This window comes from Cynocephalus volans, chromosome 9, assembly GCF_027409185.1.
Source record: "Cynocephalus volans isolate mCynVol1 chromosome 9, mCynVol1.pri, whole genome shotgun sequence".
Lineage (NCBI taxonomy): Eukaryota > Metazoa > Chordata > Mammalia > Dermoptera > Cynocephalidae > Cynocephalus > Cynocephalus volans.
Window position 1 is genome coordinate 132,666,311 of NC_084468.1, and position 20,087 is coordinate 132,686,397.

At 41.2% G+C, this 20,087-nt stretch overlaps 2 protein-coding genes across 14 annotated transcripts in view; one reads left to right on the plus strand and one right to left on the minus strand.

The window, feature by feature from the left end:
• DCLK2 (doublecortin like kinase 2) overlaps positions 1–4,556 on the plus strand; it is a 142,990-nt gene extending 138,434 nt beyond the window's left edge. For 4 of the 8 annotated variants that reach the window (XR_010024475.1, XR_010024476.1, XR_010024477.1 and 1 more), the window contains 2 exons: positions 917–996; positions 3,179–3,255. Coding sequence is in view for 4 of the 8 variants with exons in the window: in XM_063108834.1 (XP_062964904.1) it covers positions 3,179–3,406 (228 nt within the window). In the remaining 4 variants the exon portion in view is untranslated. Of the gene's footprint in view, positions 1–916; positions 997–3,178 lie in introns of all 8 variants that reach the window. The other 4 variants (XM_063108834.1, XM_063108835.1, XM_063108836.1 and 1 more) reach the window with 1 other exon arrangement.
• Positions 4,557–9,922: 5,366 nt separating this feature from the next.
• The window catches only part of LRBA (LPS responsive beige-like anchor protein), a 754,439-nt gene continuing 744,274 nt past the window's right edge, over positions 9,923–20,087 (minus strand). For all 6 annotated transcript variants that reach the window (XM_063108839.1, XM_063108840.1, XM_063108844.1 and 3 more), the window contains 2 exons: positions 15,700–15,851; positions 9,923–11,038 (listed from right to left, as the gene is read on the minus strand). In XM_063108839.1, the coding sequence (XP_062964909.1) occupies positions 10,948–11,038; positions 15,700–15,851 (243 nt within the window). In that variant the 3' untranslated portion in view covers positions 9,923–10,947. The remainder of the gene's footprint in view (positions 11,039–15,699; positions 15,852–20,087) is intronic.

A 20,087-nucleotide genomic window follows, 5' to 3' on the forward strand; every position in this document is an offset into this window, starting at 1 on the left:
GATGGCCAAAGGCCTGTGCCCAGCTCTTTATGACCAACTCTCAGCTGAGGTTCTGGAGCAACTGGCCATTCTACCGTATGGCCTGGTATAGGCTTTGTTCTGGATAATGACACCTACCCCCCACCCCAGACAGAACCTATGTCATGTGGTTTACAAATGGTATTTTTCCATTTGCTCATGGAATTCAGTGGTCAAATGTCAGACCCCCCCCTGAGCTTTAATAGGAGGTTTGTGTGAATCTGTAATTCCAGTGGTGATTGTATAAGTTGTGTGTTTATATGTGTGTTCAGTTGTCATTTTGTGCACGTTAGCAGGGTTCTCTCTAACCCCATGTTCCCTACACAACTCTGCAGGTTGTAGCTCTGAGGGACTGCTGAATGTCATGATCACAATCTGTACCTACAGGAGAAATCAGTAAAGCTTGTCTCTGGCAGATTCTCGGTGGTCAGAAAGCTGGCCTGTGAATTCTGACTTGTCCCCAGAATCGGGGGACTAATCCTCTCCCAAGTCAGGACCCGGCCTGGGGCATGGTTGTGTGGGGAAGCTTGTCATGCTTCTGTGTCTCCTCCTCACCATTCCTGTGTGTCTGTGTGTCCTGTCCTTGGGAACAGTTTTAAATGTTTTTCTATTAAAACTAACCTCAAAATGACACTCCCTGGTATTCATATGTTCTCATAGCTGGAGGATGTGAGGCTGATATCATCATATCAAATCATAGCGGAAACAGCATGTAAATGTTTTGAGGCTGAATCATCAGACCACTGTTGTATAATTTACAGATAAAACCTTTCTATCTATACTCACCCTCCCCAAAGTTTGGTGCCTGAGTCTCCAGTGATAAAATTATAGATAGGAATTGGTAAATAAAGGTGAAAGAAAGTAAAGTTGATGCTATTGTCTGCATTTTATTTGACAGTTTGATTTGACAGTTTGAGAGAGACATCAGAGTTTCGTTTACCCAGTTGAGACTATGGGAAATCCTGAAGCAAAATCCTGGTATTCAACATGCTGTGCTTAATCAGAGCAACTCCTAATTTTCAGCCCCTCTTAAATCTGCATGCTTACCTCAGATTTCTGACACTGCCGTCCAGCTCTTAGCTTCTCATTGGTGTGGTCTCCTGTACCTACTGACATCCTTCCAGCCAGCCGAGCACACCCTTGGAAAACTTTAAAACTTCCCAGCTTGCCGACACTGCCTTCCTTCCCAGATCAAAACCTGACGAGTGCATGGGAGGAGGATTCCAATAATTCTGCTAAATGTTATTTTTTATTTAGGTGAAAAAGTATCTTCTTGTGAATGACAGCGTAGGATGGGTGCCTTTGTAAAGGCTTGTTCTCTTTCTCCATCTACACGTCCAAAGATGAATTTTTATCAATAAGACAGTGTAATGGCAGCCAGCCTTTGGGATAAAGAAGAGAATTAGATTAGATTAGGTTTTGGTTTCAGAGAGGCCTGTGGGATGGCACTTGCATTCTCTTCGACTTCCTTAGCACGCTTAGGAAAGGACAGTGCATTTGCAGGATGGCTTCATCGTTCATCCCCTGGGCTCATCCCAGCCTGAGACTAGAAGAGGCCGCCTTGTGGCAGGAAAGGGTATGGTGAGGAGCGGCCCTCACTCTGCCCCTGCTGCGCAGACTTGAGAAAGGATGGATTCAAATAGATGGCTTTTTCTGCTCAGGGACTGTGCTTCCTTTCGGGGGGAAATTGGGGAACGATTTGGGTTTGTTTCCTTAATTTAAGATAGACAAAACTGTTTTACTCGTGTTGCTTCTGTTTAAAGTAAGTCTAGTTTCTGTCCCTGCTTCTCTCCTGCCTCCTCTTGCCACTCCCGCCGCCTGCATTGCTTCCCTCTGACTAGGTCCCAGGCCATGGTACGTACTAACTGCACCGCAATGCTCCCTTCTGCTGCTCACCTGTGTGTCCTCTCGACAGGAAGGGAAAAGGAGAAATAACTGGGGGGTGATTGTTTTCTTCTACCTAGTAGAAATGATGTGGTAGGAAGAAGTGTCAGCTGCCTCTCTCTGTTCTCAGCATTGGTGGCTTCTTTCACTGGGGGGTGGTTTGGCTGCCTCTGATGCTGGGAGCTTGGAAGCTAAGTTGGTGACCAGGCTTTTCCACAGTTACCTCTTCTCCAGGGAATTGAAATCGTCCTTGGAAATTATAGAATGTTCAACCGAGCTCAGCAGGGCCTGTGGAGAGGGCAGTCACAGTCTATCTTAGAAAGCCCTATGGTTGACTTATTTTCTCCATTTTTTTTCTTTTGGTTAAAGTCCTGAAAGAATCTGTAGTGCATTTCCCCCCCCCAGGGTATTTAGATTACAAAATGCCTCCTGGTCATTGTCCCTGTTAGCTAAAGGTGTCTGGGAACCACAGTCACATCAAATTTGGGAAATCCAGTGAGACGGCAGCTTGATGTGTATAACTGGACAAGCAAGAAATGCTCCAAGTGTGTCAAAGGAGGAGAAAAGAAGACTAGGTCTCACTTCCCACTCTGGGTTAGAAAGCAAGGCGATTTCCTCACATTTCTGTGGCTGTTGCGCTGCTCCCTGAGGAGTTGAGCAGATTAAAAACTTCGGAGATGTGACAAGGTCAAGAGGCCTTCCCTCACACAAAGAGGATGTAGGAGATTGTGGAGGGTCTGAAAAATGGATAGTATTGCTCCATCTGACTCCAGGCCTTGTATAGGTAACACAACCACTTGGGCTGTAAGGGGATTATTTATTTATATAGTATATGAATAACTTTTCAAACAGTGGAGAACTTTCTTTAGAAAAGTAAACTGCCGAAGACTGAGTGCCGTTGTAGGGTTTGCCTGTTGTCTCGGGATTTTTTGGGCTTAAGGTCTAGGCGTGGGCAGAATCCCCCAGAACTCAGGCACAGCTCAAAGCTTGGAGAAGGATCACCTCAGGCTGCCATCCGGAGCCCAGCTGCCACCCACTTGTGTTTTCCCTGGGCCGGGAGCCCAGTTTTGATGGGAGCAGAGGCCAAGGATAGATGGTTCCCCAGGGGAGGGTACCCTAAACCATTGCTTTTTGGTAGGCTTCTGTTAGAAGCTGGACGTTATTTCTCCTCTTCTGTTCTGAGTCCCGTGCATGCTCTGTCGTGCTCCCCGATCGTGGTAGCTGTGACCCAAGTCTGGGCTGAGGTAATTTGTTGTCTCTGCTGGTTTCTCCTCAGAACACGGCTCTAGATAAGGAGGGGCAGATTTTCTGCGGCAAGCACTGTCAAGACAGCAGCAGACCCGGGATGGAGCACATCTCTCCAGTTCCTCCCTCAGCCGAGGAGCCCCCTGTGTCTGGGGCAGCAGCCCTGGCCTCGGCCCCTCCGGAATCTCCCACACCCCCCTGTCCTCCTGCTGCCATAGGCTGTGAGCGGGCAGGGACCTGGCGCCGCCACCGTGACTGAGCCTCGTGCAGACAGGCCGAAGCCGCCTGCTGCCATGCCAGGAGCCGGCTCGTCTGCTCAGCCTGGCCGTGCGCCTCTCACTGAAAGCCTTTCTCTCTTGACTGCTTGTTTGTGAGTTTGCTGGCATTCTCCTCAGGCTGCCTGGGAACCAGGAGCCCGGTGCTGGGGCTTGGCCTTGTCTGGCACTCTGGGCTCTGCCTTCGGTTCCTGGAGGTATCATATACTGTGTCAGCTTTGGTGACAGATATTCAGAGTAACTCATTTTAAATCATCCATGTTTTCAGTTCAGTGACATTTTACAGCTTCGCCAGGAGAATGTGCAACTTTTATTCAGTATTAAATGCATTTTTATAGAAATACTTTGGATGAACCAAGATCTCTCCCTTATTTTAAACTCAAGTGCTCCTTTTTTTTTTTTTTTTTTTTTTGTACAAAAGACTTAGAATTGCATTTGTCCCTGCGTGGATGTCCTGTGAGAAGTGACATGACACCTTCCTCTGCTGAGGGGGGTTGAGGGGGCTGGCTTTCTAATAGAAGAAATGAGCACCTAAGAGGACAATCTGGTCATTGGACACTAATTCCAGACTTTGAGAAGTGCTTTCAGACGCCCAATGAAGCAGCACAGCCAATCGGCTGGCGGCGCTGGGCTCACTTAAGACAGCACTTGGTATTTATTTGTACACAGACTACAGCAGGTCATTTCTTCCCTAGACGTTGTGTCTTTCCCCAACTCTTCTCACTTATGTATTAGGAAATGCTGATGGAATTGCCCTTTGGGTTTTCTACCGGAAGGCTTGGTGCATGTGGCATTGCCCTGGCTGAGGCAGTTTCTTTTCAGCAAGCCAGTCACTGAGGAGCAGAGTCAATCGCGTCCCAAGTAGCCAGCCACCAGTGTCTCCTTCCATCATCCGCTTTTCATCTGGAGCAGGGCCAGACATCGCAGCGAAGAAACTTGCCTCAAGGCAGTCAGGACTAGGGCCGCTCTGTTGTCAACCTTCTGAGAGGCTGCTGGCAGTCTTTCCTTTTCCCTCCACCCTGCTGCTTTTAATAATTGTACGTAATCAGTGTATTAGTTTTCCTGCTCATCTTCTAAACTGGTGGGCCCTGTAGTTCATTCTCACTGTTGGATTTTTGCCTTCTACAAGTGTACCCAACCTGCAATAAACTCTTTCCTCTTGAGAAAAAGTAATTAGGGATGGCAAAGATTTCTGTGTTGTTGTTCAGCAGAGGACATGTGATCAAAGCTCGCATCTTTGGCCTATGTTCCGGCAAGTGCCGGTGTCTGTTTTTACAAGTCTTTAGGGCCACCAAGGGGCAGGGAAGGCTTGGGAAGAAAAAACAGATGTGTCTTGGTTGAAGTCTGTCGGATTACAGGTGCACAAACTCACAAACAAAAGCTCAAAAATAAATAGAGGTTATCCCTATAGGACAGAGGGATCTTATGGAACCAACAGCGGGGAAGATCAGGCTTCATAGGAAGTAAGTCAGGATGGCTATTCCCTTGTGTGTGTGTGTGCGTGTGTCTGTCTCAGAGGTTGTGCATTCTCCTGTCTGCTTTTTTTTTTTTTTTTTTTGGTGCCTTACAAGCTATAGCTTTCACTGCAAGGCTCTTGGTTTCTTTTCCCTCGTGTCTGCTTGCCTGTGGCTTAGGTTACCCTGGTACTGCCACTGTCCCTAACTTCTCAAGGCTTTACAACTCCAGGGCTTGAAACTTGGGCCTGGATCTCTCAGTTCAAATCGCTGAAGGAATGAGGTGATACACATCAGGTGACACATGATTTCTGGGCTGGTGCTCCCCTGATCTTGTCCAGAGGCCTGTCACGAAGTGCCGATGGACTCCTGGGCCCACAGCTGTAGCAAGGACAGGCTGCAGGAGGAAAGCAGTTTTCAAAAAAGCTGTGATGTACAGGTCTAGAACATTCTGCATGTGTCTCCTCACTGACTAGTTAGCAAGCTTTTTCATAACTTTCAATGGAAATATTTTTGTTAATGGAGGGGAAGAGCTAATGAAAAGGAAGAAGGAGAAATGACCACACTGATGGAAAGAGGCCTCTGGCACTGATCAGAGCCTGAAACCTGACCCCCTCCCTTGAACTGTGAGGTTCAAAGACATTTGCTAAAGACTTAAGACTGAGTGGCCAGGCCAGCACCAGTCACTGGTGTCAGGACAAAGGAGCACCTTCTTGTGCAGCACATGCTCCCACCCACTGTGAGGATGGGACAGAGACAGGAACTAGGTGTGGCAGCACTGCCCAGCAGTCCTTTTCTAATGGTTGTAATCACACCAAAAACTAGAGAAGTATGTGGTGTTAAAGGAGCAAACCAAGAGATTCAGTAATATATCCAGGGTCATAGAATTAGCAGGAGATGGAACCATGATGCGGTTTTAGGTTTTCCTCACCGTAAAGCCAACGTTCTTTCGGAGGTACCTTGTTTATTCAGGGTAGATAAAAGCCTGGAGATGAGGGATCATCTAAATAGCAGTCCTGAATAAAGGTTCTGATACTACAAGCAGATTATTCATTTGCCCATTTGTGTAGCAGATATTTATTAAGCTGTAATTCTGTTCTCAGATTCCAGATTAAATACAGGTACTTAATTGCTGGGCTCCTCAGATCCTGTACAGAGAGCATGGTATGTGCTTGCTTTATGTCCATTCCCTTACTTGAGCTGGGGTCAACATCTAAAGAAACTGACCTTTCAATAGGGGTTAAAAAAAGCCATCTTGGGTGCCTACTGGTCTCAGCAATTGGGCCAAGAGTCTCCGCCTCTCCTTCATTCATTCTGTCTTCAAAAAGGTTGCTGTGACAGAAATATATCGAATATATAGATTAAAGGCATTTGGCAAAACTTCCCCAGGATATCTTCATAGACAAAATGGTGAAATTTGAATTAGGAGATAATGAGGACTGTTCAGGACAGAGGAACCATATTGAAAGAAAGAGTGCTGCTGACTGACGTCATGGAGAAAGTTCTAGTGCAGTTTGCTGTCCCATAGAAATGCAAAGCAAGCCACGTAAGTTAACATTTTAAAGCAGCACGTTTAAAAAAATTTAAAAGGAACAGATGAAATTAATCTTTATAGTACAAATCTGGTGTGGCTTTGTATTTACAGCACATCTCAATTAGGGCTAGGCACATCTCAAGTGTTTAATACCCGCATGTGGCTAGCGGCTGCCGTACTGGGCAGCGCGGGTCTAAAGACAGGCCACAGCGCTCTTTGTTCTTATCTTTTTTTTTTTTGCGTATGATCTGAATGATGCCAGTCTGTTGTTTTAAATGGAATGGACTCATTTAAAATGATCTCAGCAGGTCCAAACCTGTAATGTGAAATCAAAACATGAAGTGCTGTGATTCTATTACATGACTGCCCACAGTATTGACCTACAGCACTGCTTCATGCGAAAGATCTGGGAGTGAAGAATTTCAGTGATTGTTGATTCAATAGGAGCCAGCAGCTGCTTACATGTTAGCATAATCTTACACAGCATCATGAGAAGCATGGGCTGACCATGGGCAGTACTAGCCAGGTTGCTGAACTGGGGCTGGTCAGTGCCCTCCTAGGAATGGAGTTATGTTCAACAATCACCTGAAAAAGGACAGCCAGATTGCTCAGGGGATTGAATCCCTGGCAGCCAAGGACTGGTGAGAAAATTGTAAGGTATTAGGGAGAACTAGAGGCACATTTGCTAAGTGCCTTTGGATGTGGGAAGAACTGTTCTGTAGAAGGGGGTTCAGACTTTAGTTGCTCTGGCTTACTGGCCCAAAGTCTGCAAGGTAGGAGGTACGAAGCATCAGATCTACTTGCAGAGTGGTCCAGTGACAGAATCAGCTGCTTTCTAAAAGAGTGATCATCTAGTTCTTGGAAATGCCAAGATACTAGATAATAACAATCACAAAAATTTACAGTTTACAGAGTACTTACTCCTTTCTCATTTGAGCCACAGTACAGACCTGAGAGAGAATAAAATCCCCACTGAAACTCAAAATGGTCAAGAGCTCATCCTTCCAGATTTGCTGGAGCTGGGATTTGCTGCTTCTGGATTCCAAATCTTGGTTTTGGCAAAGAAAAGTATTCCTGAACTTGAGACAGAAAAATAATTCACTTCATGTTTCTGGCATATGATCACTGAGGTCTAAGAATTCATAGGAACATTTGTGGTTTATCTTCTTCCCTTGCAGAGGAGCCCACCTGTCTCAAAGGAGATAGTTTGCCTAAAGGCCAAACCACCCTCAATTTCATTAGAGAGAAAAATGTGATGTGCCTTGGTCTGAGCAATCTGCATTTCTGGTTTGTAGCAGCCAGGGCTGGGAGTGATGTCGGTGTTAAATAGTGATCTTATAACTACAGAGGACTCAAGAAATTCATCACAGACCCAACTTTTCAAATCTGTATAAAAGAAAAACCCAAAAGATGGTTCTGAGAAGAAATAGAAGAGAACTTTAAAAAGTTTATTTTGCTATTTTATTCACTATTTTATGGTCTTTCCTTACGAGTAGGAGGTTTTGAAACTACCCAGCCTCGTTGCTTCCCATGCAAGGATTACTTGTGAAGCCGACAGAATTCACAGCAATTAGACTTTATGCTAAAACAAAAGGGGGTAGCTAGGCTGGCTGCACTCCTGGTTCAAGTAGAAAACTATTTCCTCCCGCTTGTGGTAGGGCAAAAATAGCCAGTTGGAGGCACTGGCTTATTTTGTTTATATGTATGGTTCATGCAGATTTGAGTTAAGTCATGTTCTCCTTTCTGTGTGTGAATGTGCTTTGCCCTAATGTGATTTCATGTGAGGCTGCTATTATCTAACTATCTATCTATTATCCATTATCTGGCAAAGTTTCTCCACCAAGCTAAGTGGTGGGTTCTTCCAGCTGTTGCATTGAAAAACACTCCTGCTTCTTGATCCAGAAGGAATCTGTCTGTATCACTGGTCTGCTGGGTTCTTTTGCAGTGATGAAGAATGTATCAGGACTGATGCAGTAGGAAGGACAAACCAGGTCTATGATTCACATGGCTAGGAGCTCTTGAACTTATATCCAGTAAAAAAGTGTCAAAGATACCTAGTGAAATCTCTACCCCAGCCTCCTGTCTCAGTGGGTCTAAACTTTTGCATTCAATTATATTCGCTAAAAAGGGTGCAAAGTTGGTGCTGTCTGGCTGCATCCCAGGATTCCCCAGCCATCTCCTATAAGCTTGATTTGCAAGACCTTTGCCATCTCACTGTCTCCTGATAGCAGGGTAGGAGGACACATGGCACCAAGTGCAAGTGGCCAGGCCTCTGACCCTTTGGTGCAGCTCTGCTTAGAGCTGAATGGAAAAGGGCAGACCAGGGCTGTAAGTGACTGACCTCACGTATTACATAGCTGCTCCTGGTTCCAAGGCAGAGTATGTTGAATTTTCCTGTTTTGTGTGCCAAGTAGAATGGCATGGGCAAAATATGTTCCTTTTTATTGAATTAATTTATAAAAACATTTATTTATGGATATTTGTTGTACTTTGTAGGAATAAGATGCTCATCTAAGAGTGAATTGTCTACAAGTTTGTTACCAGACTTCAGATTTTTGTGTTCTCTATTTTGTAAGCCCTCCTGATTTTTCCCAGACATCTAGTGGTATTTCTTCAATGACAGAATCTCAGGGACTTGTGTGGTGATATTTCAGTAAGAATCAATATGTCGTAGGAAGATCTTGAGTCAACGCATTTTAAAACCTGCCTTAAATTACTTACGTAAGCCAGACACACAGCCCATCCAGCACGTCCACTTAACTGAATGTGCAGCCAGTTTCTCTGTTGTGGGTCATTCAGTTTCATCCCCAAACCATCTCTACTTTGACTTTTTTTTTCCTAATTGGTTTATATTTATTTGAAGTAATGGTGGGTTTTTTTAAGGAGTTAAATTGGGTAAAATAAGTGAATGCTGAGTAAACTGTAACAAATATTGTACTAAACAGATTCTACCATAAGAAACTCTTGTGTTGATACCAGCTGTATTTATTTTATTATTACTTGTTTCAGTTAATTAATTTTCCATAGTTGTAAGTTTTGAAAACAACAAAGGCAGTGGAGACATTGATCCCCCCTCCCCAAGGTTCTAAGAGGAAGCTGCTTTTACCTTACTTTAGGCTTGTTAGACAGGGTAGTTGACTTCAATAGTGCTAACTTTCTTCTTCTACCATTTCTCCTTAAAGAAGTTTCCAAATGATGATATTCACAAGTTAATGCCAGTGACTATGTTTAGTCAGTTAATTTACCAGTAACTTGAGTATTTCTTTGATTCTAAGTTGTACTTTCCTCCCCCACATTTTACCATCTATTCTTTTCTTTCTAAATGGTTTATAAAATAATGTTTTTATCGATGTTTAAAAACTAGGAAGGAAAAAGATATTTCCAACAATTCATTTACAAATGCCATTTTATTCAATTTTTCTGTCAAACTGAATTCATTCTAAATCTTTGCTTTTGGAGAATAGCTGAATGTAGGAAAAAAAGAGGAAATTGCAAGAGAAACACAATGTCAGTTTCAACTCAAAGTTCACAAAGAATTTATTTATGCAATACAGATCTTTTCTCAAATATATTTCACAGAATTCCACACAGTAATCAACTAGAAAAGTAGAATTATACAACGCCAAAATAACATTGTTTCTTAGTACAAATTGCTAATCAAAGGAAGGTGGGATAGTTTGATAACAAATAGAAGGTAAAATGGGTGTTGCTTAATACAGCACCTGGTAGCCTCAGTTCTCAAACCCAGGATCGGGGGATGCCCTGACAATGGCTCTGCTCCATTGCATGGACATAGTCAAACCCCAGGGGTGGGCTTTGGTACTTGCATTTACTTTAAAAGAAAAACAAAAGGTGGTAAGCCCAGGAGCATTTCCGTCATTTCATTTTGTTGTGTTATGAAAACGACAGATCAGGAAAAAATGGTAAATATTTCACACTTGCTGTAACTTACATCCTTTATGTTAACCACACAATAAAATAGCCTTCCCCAAACCATAATTTTCTAGGTCTAAAACATGCTTGAAGAATATCGACAGAAATAATTCATTGAGGTTTTTTAAATTACATTTACCATAATTTAAACATTACTATTTAAATCCCAGAAATTTCAGTGCTGAAGAAGCAGAACTGTTTGGAAACATACAAGACCCAAAGTACAGCATAAAATTCCCCTATCCTAGTATTCTAACCCATTTCCCTATTAAAATCATGTTTCTCAAGATAGATTGTAGATAAATGGGAAATGTTTTTTCATAATGTAGCTAGAATAAGTGGGTTTACTTGCTCCACTGTATATTTCCATAACTGGTGAAAATAGACTTCTCATTATGACTAAAAATATAGATTTTTCTTAAACTACAGAACCCAGCAGCCAGTTTTCTGCTTTGCTATCCCCACCCCCCAAAAAGTCAAGCAAAATCTACAAAAATAGCAATTTTAAAAAATATTTTGTTTTTTTGAGCAAATTTAAGTTACATTCAGATCTGATAGCTATTTGTAAGAAAACCGGGGTACTTCCCCTGCCTGGCCATCACCATCAGTAACGGGTTTGGTATTCATGATGCCACCGGTTAAAGTTGTTGTAAAACAGAACAATGCTTCCTGAAGCCATGCCAGAAATGATGCACCTAGGAGAAGCACAGGAGAGAAGCAAGGGTTTCAAACCTTTATTTCTTAGGGATCTGTTACTGAAAGAACGACCCTCCCCAAATCCACAAGGTAAACACAGAAGATGGTAGTCAAACCTGCAACTTGTGAGAACTAAGGTACGTTTTTTTTAAGCCAGCCAAATTTAGCAGTGGGGGTTATAGTACTTTCATGACACTAATGTTAATAAGTTCTAATAATCCACTACCACTGGACCAGCCCTGAGTGAGCTGAGTGCTGCCCTCTCGCACTGCACAGGGATCTAAACCACAGTTTGCTTTTTGATTTAAAGGGTGAGCACAGCCAACAGGTGCAGGATGAGTCACTAAAACTGGAACAAACTAGACAATTTCTAGGGGGGGGGGGGCACGCTGGGCTGGTGACAACTACTCTTTATAGTAGGCATCAGAATAAAAAAAAAATCACAATGTCAAAGTAATTGCTATTGGAGGAAGCAGCACACAATCAGGTGACAGAGATACCGTCTGACAGGTGCAGAATCAATGAAGAATAAGGAGCATGCTGACCAAACTGGGACTGGGCTCTCTGTAGAGGAATTTTTTTTTTTTTTTTTTTGTCTTTTTGTGACCGGTAAGGGGATCGCAACCCTTGGCGTGGTGTCACCTGCACCGCACTCATCCAGTGAGTGCACCGGCCATTCCTATATAGGATCCGAACCCGTGGCGGGAGCGCTGCACTCTCCCGAGTGCGCCACGGGGCCGGCCCTCTAGAGGAATATTCTATGTCCATCATGCTCTGGGTAGAAGCCTAGTCCTCACAACACAGTGACTCACTGACATGAGGCACAGGAGCAGGTGGTGCGGGAAAAGGAGAGCAGTAAGACAAGCGGTTTAGAGGATGCTTTCTTGGAGCTGCTCTAAGGAAAAGCCTGTTATCGCAGACCTTTCTCTTTTTAGTTTAGTTAGGACCAGCCATTACAAGTCATATTCAGTATCCTTCCTAATACCTCGTATCAACATTAGGAATTAAAATGTGTCACTACAAAAAAGTCAAGTAAAAGGTGGTAACAAGGACATGAAGGATAAAACTGAGGCAGACAGAAAACAAACAGCAAAATGGAAAAAGTAAGTCTCTCCTTATCAGTAATTATTTTAAATGTAAAGAGATTAAAGTCTCCCGTCAAAAGGCACAGATTGTCAGAATAGATTAAAAAAAAAAAATCCAACTATATGCTGTCTACAAAAGACTCACTTTAAATCTAAAGACAGGTTGAAAGTAACAAAAAGAGCTGAGGTGTCTACTAATATTAAACAAAATAGGCTTTAAGTCAAAAACTTATGAGACAAGGACACTATTGATAAGGGGTCAGTTCATCAAGAAAACAATTATATATGCACTAAACATAAGAGCCCCACGATATATGGGGCAAGCATTAACAATTGAAGGGAGAAATAGTTCTTCAATAGTTGTTGAAGACTCCCAATACTCTATTTTCAGTAATGAGTAGAACAACCAGACAGAAGATAGGGAAATAAAGGACTTGAACAGTACTGTAAGCCCACTGGACCTAACACATGTATAGAATGCCCACTCAACAGCAGAATATATGTTTTTCTCAACTGCATATGGAACAGCCTCTAGGATAAACCGTGTTAGGCCACAAAACAAATCTTAATAATTTAGAAAGATTGAGATCATACAAAGTATCTTTTCTGATCATAAAAGAATGAAAACTAGAAATCAGCAATAGAAAGAAAACTGGAAAACTCACAAACGTGGAAATTAAGTAATGGGTAAAAGAGGACATAAGGGAAATTTATAGTTAGAAACACATATGGGTACATTAAAGATTGCAAATCAATATCCTAACTCTACACTTTAAGGAACTAGAAAAAGAAGAGCAAACTAAACCCAAAGCTAGCAGAAGGAAGGAAATAATGAAGATTAGAGCAGAGATAAATAAAATAGAAAAATAGTGAAAGTCAACCAAACCAAAAGTTGGTTCTTTGAAAAGGTCAACAAAATTTACAAACCTTAAACTAGACTGACTAAAAAAGATTCAAATTACTAAAATCAGAAATGAAAGTGGGTACATTACCACCAATTTTGTAGAAATAACAAAGGATTATAAGAAAATATTAAGAACTCTTTTCCAACAAATTGGATAACCTAGATGAAATGGACAAAATCTTAGAAACATAATATAGCAAAACTGAATGATGAAGAAATAGAAAATCTGAATAGACTTATGACTGGTAAGGAGATCGAATCAGTAATCAGAAACCTCCCAATAAAGAAAAGCCTTGGACAAAATGGCTTCACTGGTAAATTCTACCAAACACTTAAAAAAGAATTCAACTTCTTCCAATAACTGAAGAAAAGTGAACGCCTCCTAACTCATTAAATTACCCTGACACCAAAGCCAGACAAAGATACAAGAAAAGAATATTATAGACCAATATCTCTTAAGAACATAGATGCAAAATAATTATACACCTAGGAAGGTGCAACGTGCAAAAATCGGACCACATAATAAACCAATTAACAAAATGAACAAAACCACGTGATCATCTCAATGCAGAAAAGATATGACAAAATTCACCATCCTTTCATTATAAGAATAATCGAAGTAGGAATCTAAGGAAACTACCTCAAACGATAGAAAGCATTTATGAAAAACCCACAGCTAACATCATACTCAATGGTTAAAAACAGGGATTTTCCCCTATGATCAGGAACAAGACAAAGATGCCTGCTTTCACCTCTTTTATTCACATAGTACTGAATGTCCTGGACAGAGCAATTGGGCAACAACAACAACAACAAAAGGCATCTAAATTGGAAAGGAGTAAAATTATCTCTGTTCACAGGTGACATACATAGACAGTCCTAAGGATTCCACAAAGAAATTGTTAGAGCTAATGAATGAATTCATCAAATTTGCAGGATATACAATCAACACAAAAATCAGTTGTATTTTGATACACTAATAGTGAACAATCCAAAAGAGAAATTAGGAACAATTCTGTTTATAACAGCATCAGAAAGAAAAAAACAGGGATAAATTTAACCAACAAGGCAAAAAACTTGTATGAGGACACTTCAAAAAGTTCGTAGAAAAATATAACTGAAAGATAATATTAATCTTTCCACAAACTTTCTGAAGTACACTGAAAACTACAAAATGTTGCTGAAGGAAATAAAAGACATATGGGGAAATGCATCCCATGTTCATTGATTGAATGATAATACAGTTAAGATGTCAATACTACCCAAAGCAATCTACTGATTCAATATGATCCTTATCAAAATCTAAATGACATTTTTTGTGGAATTAGAAAACCTATTCCAAAACTTATAGGGAATCTCATGAGACCCTGAAATAGCCAAAACAATCTTTAAAAAGTTGAAGTTCTCACATTTCCTGATTTTAAAACTTCCTACAAAGCTGTAGTAATCAAACTGTGTTGTACTGGCATAGACAGACATAAAAACCAATAGAACTGAATAAAGAGTTTAGCAATAAGCCCTCACATATATGGCCAAATAACTTTGCACAGGGTGCCAAAACCATTCAATGGGGAAAGGACAGTCTTTTCAACAAATGGTGTGGGAAAAACTGGATATCTACATATGAAACAATTAAGTTGGTCCCTTACCTACCACTGTATACAAAAATTAACTCAAAATGGATCAGTAACCTAACCATAAGTTAAAAGTATAAAACTCTTAGAAGAAAACAGAAAGCTGCATGACCTTGGATTTTGCAATGATTTCTTGGATATGACAGCCAAAGCATAAGCAACTAAAAAAATAGGTAAATTGGATTACATAAAAATTAAAAGCTTTTTTGCATCTAAGGACACTATGAAGAGAGTGAAAAGACATCACTAGTCATTAGGGAAATGTAAACCAAAACAACAGTGAGAAACTACATCATGTCCATTAGATAGCTATTATCAAAACAGTAGCATATAACAAGTGTTGGTGAGTATGGGGAGAAATTGGAAAACTTGTGCATTGCTGGTGGGAATGTAAAACGGTGCAGCCACTGTGGAAAACAGTTTGGGGATTTCTTGAAAAGTTAAACACGGACCATATGAGGCAGCAATTCCACTCCTGGGTATATACCCAAAAGAACTGTAAACAAGGACTTGAGCAGATATTTGTACACCTTGATAGCATTATTATTCACAACAGCCAAAAGGAGGGGGGAAAAAGGAACTAAAATGAGTTAACTATATAAATAAGAGATGCCAGATAAAGATTATCCCCCAAAATTTACCACTTGAGCGGTTTTAGAAAATAAGCCAAATCTCTCAGTGGAATTCCCATGGCAAAGATAAAGGCATTTTATGTCAAACACCTTTACAGCTCTTCAAATTTTATGAAAAAAATATACTTTGAAAAAATTTAAAAAGCTTTACAGCAATGTAACTGGAGACTTTGCTACTTAAATCCTGTCTGTTCTTTGAGAACTCAGCCTTTGTCCAAGAGTGGTAATGCCATCAGAAAGAAGATCACATTTTTAAAAAAGTGTTCTTAGAAACCCAAATATTCATTGGCTTTTATGATTGCACTATTAACCCCTCTGCTGAACTCATCCGTCAGCCTGTTTATGAAAGCAATTCCCTCTGCAGTTTTTGGTACCATTATTAGTGGACCATGATTCCAGTGTTACCTCTGGTCGTAAGACAGGGCCATGGCCCGGATTCCAGCATCGCAGCCTGGATAGGCAAAGAGCTGCTTGAGGTCCGATACCTGCCAGACCATGACCACACCGTTGTCTCCTCCTGTGAGCAGGTACTGCCCGTCCCGACTCAGCTGGATGGCCTGTGAGACACAGCAACACTCTGTAGAGATGTGGTTCTAGGAAAACTTCATCCCCCACCCTATGTTCAATTAATTCTTATACTAAGCCAGCTACCGCAGTGCAGGGACAAGAGAGACAGAGATCCTTAGGAGTTTTCAGGAAATCATACATTGTTGAAGACTTGCCATTTTTCAAAAATCAAATTTCTTGAAAATTTTTTTTTTGCTTTTTAAATTTTTACTTTTTAAGGATGAGATGAAAAACTCTTCCCGTTCTACAAATGCCACTTGAGTGGTGTGTGTTGTGCACTGGGACCAGCACTCTAGTGAGGAGCCTCCTGCCATCTCTTCAGTTGTACCGTGGATATGCAAAGCCCATTCTGTCCCAAAGCCTGGCAGACAGTACCAGCTGACCTTGTATCCCCTCTAAAACACTGCTGCCTTTGCAACTCTGGCCCCAAGAGATGCAGCAAGCAGCATTAGCACCTTTGCTAGGCCTGCCGGATGTTGACAGCAATGGGGAAAAAGACTTGGTAGAGAGCCACAGCTTCCCCGGTTAAGCATTTTCTTGCCTCAGGACTGACAGTGCTCCAGTGGTCATTTAGTCAGCTCTGGTCTGCGGCCCCCTGTCCTTTTCTGCTAGTACTGAGCAGACGTGCACAGAATTTGCTCTTTTGATTCTGTAAAACAGGCGTTCACAAATGAAAGCCTGTGGGCCAAATGCAGACCACCACCTGTTTTTGTATGACTCTTTTTACATTTTTTAATAGTTGAAAAAAAAATTTTCATGACACATGAATATTATATAAATTCTAAATTTGAATGCCCATAAATAAGATGTTATTAGAATATGGCCACACCCATTTGTTTATGGTTACTTTCACAGGTAGTTCCAACAGAGAACATAGAGCTCTCAAAGCCTAAAATATTTATTACCTGTCCCTTTACAGAAAGTGTGCCAACTCCTGACATAAAAGGTCCCTCCCTATTCCAAAAGCCAATCTATTACCCCTTCCTCTCCTCCTGCCTCCTTCCTTCCAAGCCTTCTTTTCCTAGCTCATTAAGATACAAATTTTCTTTCTTTAGCTGGGTGGCATCAGGAGTTCTAACAGTCACTGCAAACATCTCTGTAAACTTATGTCCACCTGGATAAAGTGAACAAGGGAATACTAGAAAGAAAACGTTTAGTTTCTAAAAAACATAGTTACACTATTTTGTACTCAGAATTTTAGTATAGCAGCCTGAAGTCTTTACCCTTTGACAAGTTTTTTTAAAAACCATAGAAAAGTGAGGACTATTTCATAGCTATTCAATTTGCATTCACATAAATGTCAACTTTTAGTAGTCTCTCAAATACATAAGTCCCTCATTATCTGCAGGGGATATGTTCCAAGACCCCCAGTGGATGCCTGAAGCGGCAGATAGTACCCAACCCTATACATACTATGTTTTTTCCTATACCTGCATACCTATGATAGTTTATAAGTCAGGCATAGTAAGAGATTAACAATAACTAATAATAAAATAGAACAATTATAACAATATACTGTATTAAAAGTTATGTGAATGTAGTGTCCCTCTCTCAAAATATCTTAACTATTTTCAGACCGTGGTTGACCTTGAGTAATTGAAACTGCATATAAGTGAAACCACAGATAAGGAGGGACTACTGTACAGCTTATTCTTAAGAACACAAGAATACATCTAAGAAATAAAAATCCATGTGTGGAAGACAGTTACACATAAGTATTCTCTAAGTGTTGTTAACTAAATACAGATGTTAAGATTTTCAATATGAGTAAAAATCAGTATCTTCCCCCTGCCCATTCATTTGCAAATGGCAATCTCTGGTGGGTACAGGGGAACTACAATGAAAACTAGAACAGATAATTATTTGCTGCACTTATAAAATTCAGCTGATGAAAATCCGTGAACATTATGGCTGTGGTTCACTTGAATTTTAGACTTGAGACCTTTTACTGAATAAGTGCTATATTAAGCATAAATTAAAACCATTAATCTTTAACTTTTTGTTCTAGTACAGAATATCTAATCCTACTTCTGTCAGGAATTAAAACCTACACTTTTAGGACTATGCATTCATCAGCATTCAAAACATCTTAATGAACCAGGCGCCTCCCAAGGTGAAAAAATATTTTTTGTTGGCCTCTTTCATGAGGAACCTGTCAAATTCTTCTGGCAGTAAGAGCCAGGGTAATAATTACTGTTAGAGCTAATAAAGAATTCAGCAAATTTGCAGGATACATAACACGCAAATATCAGGTTCTTTTTTATACACTACCAGTGAACAATTTAAAAGGGAAATTAAAAACAATTCCATTTACAATAGCATCAAAAAGAATAAAATACTTAGGAGAAATTTAATCCTGTCTTTCATCCAAAGCAGCGTTCACATGGTTCTAAATTTTAATAGGCTTCCTCAGTATCCAGGTTAGGTTGTGACTAGAAATTTTTAAGAGGGCCCCAGAGACATGTTAATCTCATCCTCTGAAATGCTGAGGACTTTGGACAACACTGTAGCTGCACTGGTTTTTAAGGCAGCACCAGCAGGCCATTGCAGTCTGTTGGGGACAGCCGTATCCGAAAATAAATGAGTTCCTATGGGTGAAATGGTGGTTACTCTTTGTTTAGTATAAAGTAACTTTGCTGCTCTGTACAGGCTGCCTACTTAAATTTAAGTTATTCATTAAGACATCTAAACATTGTCTAGCTGATGTACTATGATATGCTGTTAACCAAATGCCACTGAACAATCTGGCATCTCAAATAAAAACAGGTGGGAAGCCCTGATTAGTGTAGCGGTTCCCCAGGCTGCCTGCCTGCAGGGTTCTTGGTATTTCAAAGAAACTTAATTTCTGGTCTGAGCTGTTGACTAATTTGTTTCCATGGTCTCCTTTCCTTTTATAGGCTCAGACTGCAGGATGGAGCTGGGGATTTTTGCTCTGTGATGTCTCGTATTCCCAGCCTGTAGTTTCCTTCCTTGCTTCCCAAGGTAGATAGCTGTGAAAGTGTCAGTCTCTGGAGCCATGAGCAGGTAGTGCTCTTGTTAAGCAAGCTTGCTTTAATCACATGGTTGCCACTTGCAAGTTAGTATGATAAAGTGCAGGAGTGCTGGGAAAAAGGCAATGGATTGTTTAAGCCTAAAATCCAGTGGGAAATATTACAGAGGGAAAAAAATAATGGCTGCAGGGCAGAGAGGAGAAGTGTGTGTATGAACAGTCTGCAGAAAGCCTCGAGGAACTTCCCAGAGCCTCTGGTACTAACTGAAATGCCACAGAAATTGTTTCAGTCAGCTAGGGATTTCAAATTATTTTACAGATTTATTAGTGTAGCTGACAATATAATCGCAACTCAAAGTGACTGATTATCAACATTGTTATTGTAAAGAAAAGAGGAAAGGAAAAGCCTCTGATGTATATTTGGTTTAAATGAAGTATTATGGGAAGAAAGGGAAAAATAAAAGTGGAGCGTGGGTGTGTTATGTGCGTGCCTTTGTGGTGGAGGCCAGCAGAATGCAGCGAAGAGACTTGCGGAGAGCGGTGGAAAGAAGTCATCTATTGAATTAGGAAGTTAATGCAGGACACAGAGCGCAAGGGCCCTTGATCTGATCAGCGTAACTTCTATGTAGGGTTTTTGCTCCTTAATACTTCCTGACCCATCTACTTGGGAGAAGGGGGTGATCAGACTAGATCTGGGGAACTGGGAGAGTCTATATCACCTGAGCTGCCCAGGGTCAGGAATAGCACCGTAAAATGCCCAGAGCTAACCTAAAGCCACACTCAGAGGGCAGAAGCCCCTGTGACCCTGCTCCTGCCCTCAGCACGTCCTGTGTCCCTTCATTGTACACAGGTCATTTACACCCCATTCCCTTTCTAGAAAACGAGAGGAACACCCTACTTTCATTGTACCTTACCCCACACCAAGGAATCTTGAGGTGAGAAATGAAGGGCCTTGAAAAAGAAGGTTCTCAAAGGGAGAGTCCCTTCTCTTTTCCTCAACTTCTAATACTTGTGGAGCCTGTCCTGAAAATGAAGCAAGACCCCAGAGGGTCCTCTAGTATTTACATTTCGTGTATCCCAAAAGGAAAAAAAAAATGTTTGCCTAATTCACATCATAATTTGAAGCCCACCTCCCTTAATTTGACATGTTTTGGTCTTGTTGTCCATGAAGAAGTAAAGTCTGAAATTAGATGCTAATCCGAAATAGTCACAACACCAACCTAGTCAACTGTAAAGA